The sequence below is a fragment of the Arachis ipaensis genome, chromosome B07 (assembly GCF_000816755.2).
Source record: "Arachis ipaensis cultivar K30076 chromosome B07, Araip1.1, whole genome shotgun sequence".
Taxonomy (NCBI): domain Eukaryota; kingdom Viridiplantae; phylum Streptophyta; class Magnoliopsida; order Fabales; family Fabaceae; genus Arachis; species Arachis ipaensis.
Genome location: NC_029791.2, coordinates 103,587,445 through 103,592,603, shown reverse-complemented (window position 1 = coordinate 103,592,603; position 5,159 = coordinate 103,587,445). Strand labels below are relative to the sequence as shown.

General features: G+C 33.1%; 1 protein-coding gene across 1 annotated transcript; it reads right to left on the bottom strand.

Annotated features, from left to right (window-relative positions):
* LOC107608525 (auxin response factor 12) lies at nt 471-3,107 on the bottom strand. Its single transcript, XM_016310293.2, has 5 exons — nt 2,349-3,107; nt 2,183-2,267; nt 1,203-2,095; nt 810-1,009; nt 471-708 (listed from the first exon to the last, which is right to left on the bottom strand). The coding sequence occupies exons 1-5, from the start codon at nt 2,400-2,402 to the stop codon at nt 582-584; spliced, it is 1,359 nt and encodes a 452-aa protein (XP_016165779.2). The 5' UTR covers nt 2,403-3,107; the 3' UTR covers nt 471-581.

Genomic DNA, 5,159 nt, shown 5'->3' with positions numbered 1-5,159 from the left:
AGACAAGCAGTAACGATTATCTAATGTACTAAAAAAGTGATAATTTATTCACACTTCCATATCATCTTCTGCTTGATCTTATTCCTACAGAAGTAAATCAAGTTTCTTTGAAGTCAAATATCTAGTAATATCACTTGTCTTCGTGTGGAAGATAAATTGAAATTATGTAAAAGTGATGAACATATGAAATGCTAAGACTTGCATTCGGTGAGCATTTTGTCAAATATTTTAGAAATATTGCATCTGATATATATGTTCTTTTCTCATTAATCTGCTGGTCTATGATGAAGTTCATATCATATCCTTAAACGCTTTATAATGTACACAACCTTGAATCTGAAGCATGACCCATGAAAGGCAGCATGTTATTGCATTTTCTGAATTTAGTCATGGAAAAGTTCTGGAGAAGTCCCTTCAAACTAGTCAAACAAGACAAGGAAAAACAAAAAGCAAGCATAATGAGACAAATTAATAAGGTAATGCCTGAAGGTAGATATGTGCTATTCTACGAGTGTGAGAAAAAGATCATAGTTAAAAGACTACAGTTACAAGTACAAATCTTCAAAAATGTCTTTATAATCTTAGTGCAAGTGACCATTGATCCGTTGCAATGCACCACTATTTAGAAGCTGCATTCCCTCTTTGCTCATCTTCTTAAGCTCTGTAGGTGACAAAATTCTGATGCAGCGGACGCAGTTCACAAATTCCCTGCAGACAGCATTTTTATGAAGAATATGTCAGTGCATCATAAGATAATAAATTAAGCATGGAGTTTTAACACATTACTGGAACAGAAGTGAGAAACTTACCCCCAAGGATCATCCCCAACAAGTAGAACATCATTCTCATAATCAACATATACTAACTTCCATTCTGAATCTCTGCCTCTGGTGTCGTCATTAAGCAGACCCTCGAGTCCGAACATGGATTCAATTGCATGTATCAGTTCCTCATAGTTCTTGAAAGCAGTGACATCAATTGATCTTCCTACAGAACCAGCCCTTTGTACCTGTCAGTCCAGAAAACCCAAACCATGGTATTTAAAGTAGTTAAACCAATGAAAGGAAAAATGTTAGTTGAACTCTACTTTGGAAATAATAATTTTCATACCAGTGTTGCAACAAAAAGATCCTAATGAACATAGCTTTATGTGAATCTTAAGATATCAATGAAAATCTCGACAATGTTTTTCTGCTGTGTACCTTAGTATAGGTACGCCTGGGTGGAGCTTTCGAAGCTACTCGCGGCCTTGAATTATTTTGCAGAAAGCTGCATTCATTAAAATCAGCATGGCTTGAAGATGCACCACCTGCGTCGATGGCGAGGTCTTGCACAGAAAACACATGGGACTCAGCTAGACTTGCTGATGTTATCTGTGACTGGACATCCTGGCTCATACTGAAGTTGCTCACGATGCAATCTGATAGTTTCTGAAAATCCTTGTCCTGAAGTGTGCAAAATTCATCCAAAATGGCACTTGAATTCGAAGGCTCAACCATGGTGGCACTTGCACTGCTAACATCAACACTGGTGTTACCCCAAATTTCACCAGGATTGTTGCTTTTAGCTGAGAGATTCCTCAAAACTGCTTCAGATCTTAATATACGATGTTCTTGCAATCCTTGTTGGCAAGAAGAATGCACCATCCATTCATCTGTATCTTGCAGAGGAATTAGGCCATTCACAGTGGCAGAATCAGATTGGGGAATACCAACCACTGATGAACTCCAATTTTGACTTTGAGGATTAACAGGATCACTTAACACCTCAGGTTCTAATTTAAAAATGTCAGGAGATAAAGGATTATGAATTTCAAAAGAATGTTGATCTAGTTCAGTTAGAAAATGTTGATCATTCTGTGGTATTATGCTAACTGAACATGAACCTGAACCTGCAAGATGACCTTTTCGGTTAACCTTAGGCAGCGTTGCGTTCTTCTGTTGTAAGAGAGCTCTCTTAGCAACAGATTCTTCTTGCTGAGGAATCCATAAACGGGATCTAGTGTTGTTTCCAAGTTGAGGTTTCAAATGAATATTCATTTCAACAGTTCCATTATCATAATGTGGCATGCAGGGACTTGTTAGGAAAGTGTTCTCTACAGGTATCAACATAACAAGTAGTCATTGAATAAGAAAGCATAACATATCCGCAGGCAGAGGCAAAGTAGGGAGAGAAAACTAACCCAACAATGTAGCTTCTAATGGCCTCTTAAGATTTTGAGAAGTCTGAGTGTCCCATGAACTATATCCAAGCTCATTCCACTCCACCTGCAGTGTGCTGAGTGAGTTAAGCCTATATGATAAATGCAGGGAAAGCAGCCTATATCATAGACACAGTAATTGGTTCACCTGAGGTTGAGGCCGAGGCAACGATGCAAGGGGCGTGCCTGATTGTTCCTTCATTTCTTTCTGTCTCACCAACTACCTATACACTTTGACTCTCCTTCCATTACCATCATCATCATTCATCAGTTTATTTATATATGGCATTGGCAGGTAGCTACCCTACTCATGTATCCATGTTATTAATTTTGTTTGCACAGATGGATAACAAAGAAGCTGAGACGCAGGAGACAAAACAAAACCTGAGCCTGAGAATGGTAATGGGATGAGGCTCAAGCAAGAAACCTTAGCTTATTGGTTTGATATGTGTCTGCTATACACTTAAATGTGTTTCATCTTTGATGAAAAGAAATTAAATCTTCAATTCCTTTTTGATGAAACCACCCTCTTCTTCTTGTTCTTCTTGTTCCCCCACAAGCACTTTTGTGCATGGTGCCTTAATTAAATAATAAATAGGCTACGGAGTTGGAGTAGAACAGCACGTAAGCTAGTACACTCTAAACCTCTGACCTCATGGACAAAAACATTACATCTTCTGCCCAGAAATTATTATGTTCCAATTTAAACCAACAAATTACATTAAAGGATGTTTGCTCAATAATAAGGGAGGTAGCTATACAAATTTATTATTCTTTGATTCTGTTGTCTATTTCTCTTTCTTATTTTTCGTTTTTGTGATTCTTGGCCTGGATAAGCCCACAAGTTGGTACAGAATGCAGAGTTGACTCTTGATTAGCCTTCAGGCCGAGACATCTATGAATAACAGTAGATATATCATATCATTGCCAAAACATAATACTGTAATACTATATTAATATCATATCAGAATAAAGTATCGTTTTTATTTTTAACGTGGAATAAATTTTATTTGTATTTCCAACATTTAAATCATTCTATTTGTATTTGTAAAAGTGATTCAATGTTATCCTAATATCAATTACACATCATGAATTTTAGTTGGAGTCCTGAAAATCTATTCTTTAAGTTAGAATACAAATATTTGAGATAGAACCGATGATCCAATCCGAATAATAGGTTATCAAAAGTTGAAATTAATTCTTGCAACATTTACATAATTCATTTTTTTAGGGACATAATTGAACATAAACACAAATAGTTAGTACAATATTGAAATCGAACACATTCAAGTGAGACCTAATTGAGAATGAATACATTCAAGTGAGAATAATTGAAAAATACAATCTAATATATTAGTATAATTACCAACAAAATAACATTGAATCACTTTTATAAACGTTAGATACAAATAGGACGAAAACAAATAGAACTTATTTTAAACATTAGGAATAAAAACGATACTTTACTCTATCATATCATATCATATCATATGTATTTGACAATGTGTTTATTAAGTTAGAGAGAAGACGAAGGTTGTAGATTTGTTAGAACATTTTTCAATAATGTTAATTATGCATCCATGATGAGCATGTGAGTTCTTGTTTTATATTTTGATACAGTCCGCGCTCTGCCCTATGCTCTCTCCTCAATCTTTTCCTTCTCCAGTTCTCCTATTCCATCTAGAGCCCTTAACTGCTATATTCAATTATCAATTAACGTTAATGGTGGCGCCATGAATATCTCTCCTAACCGTACTGCTGAACAAATGTTCCTCCAAAATGAACCCAATCTCCGTCAACTATGACAAATTAATGCGACGAAATGTATACTTAATAATAGTACTTGATTTTATCATTGAAGAGAGAAAGAAAATACAATTAGAAAATTGGACTGACTTGGACTGCTAGCAATAATGATTAATTAACGAACATTATCAATCCAAGAACCATGTTCATACCTTAACAAAACCTAGTTAAAGAAGTTCACAATAACGAATGTCAAATGTGAGGATTTCAACCTAATAATGCATGCATTCCTCCTCTCTCCAATGTCAAAAGTATTATCGGTTGATAAATTACAACAATTTCTTATAGCTCTTAAGGAAGGAAGTGCTTGCGCTTATGGTCACTCTTAAAGCATAGCTAGGATCAGTCTAAATTGGTTTTTAAGAAAATATTTATGTTTTTGTAGTTTTAAAATTTTTTAATAAACAAAAATTGTTTTATATTTAAATAAATCAAAAAAAAATTATAAATATTAAAAATATCTTTTGTTTTTATTTTTAAAAACAAGATATTTTTGGATTTAAAAAAAAACAAATAATTCATTTTTCTAATAAAAATATATTTTTTAAAAGATATAACTAAATCTATTTAAAATTTAATAAAAATACTTTATTTTTTATAAAAAAGATTTTTCTTTTACTCAAATAACTCAATCCAAACAAACACTTATTTTTTCAATGTTATCCTAATATCAATTACACATCATGAATTTTAGTTGGAGTCCTGAAAATCTATTCTTTAAGTTAGAATACAAATATTTGAGATAGAACCGATGATCCAATCCGAATAATAGGTTATCAAAAGTTGAAATTAATTCTTGCAACATTTACATAATTCATTTTTTTAGGGACATAATTGAACATAAACACAAATAGTTAGTACAATATTGAAATCGAACACATTCAAGTGAGACCTAATTGAGAATGAATACATTCAAGTGAGAATAATTGAAAAATACAATCTAATATATTAGTATAATTACCAACAAAATAACATTGAATCACTTTTATAAACGTTAGATACAAATAGGACGAAAACAAATAGAACTTATTTTAAACATTAGGAATAAAAACGATACTTTACTCTATCATATCATATCATATCATATGTATTTGACAATGTGTTTATTAAGTTAGAGAGAAGACGAAGGTTGTAGATTTGTTAGAACATTTTT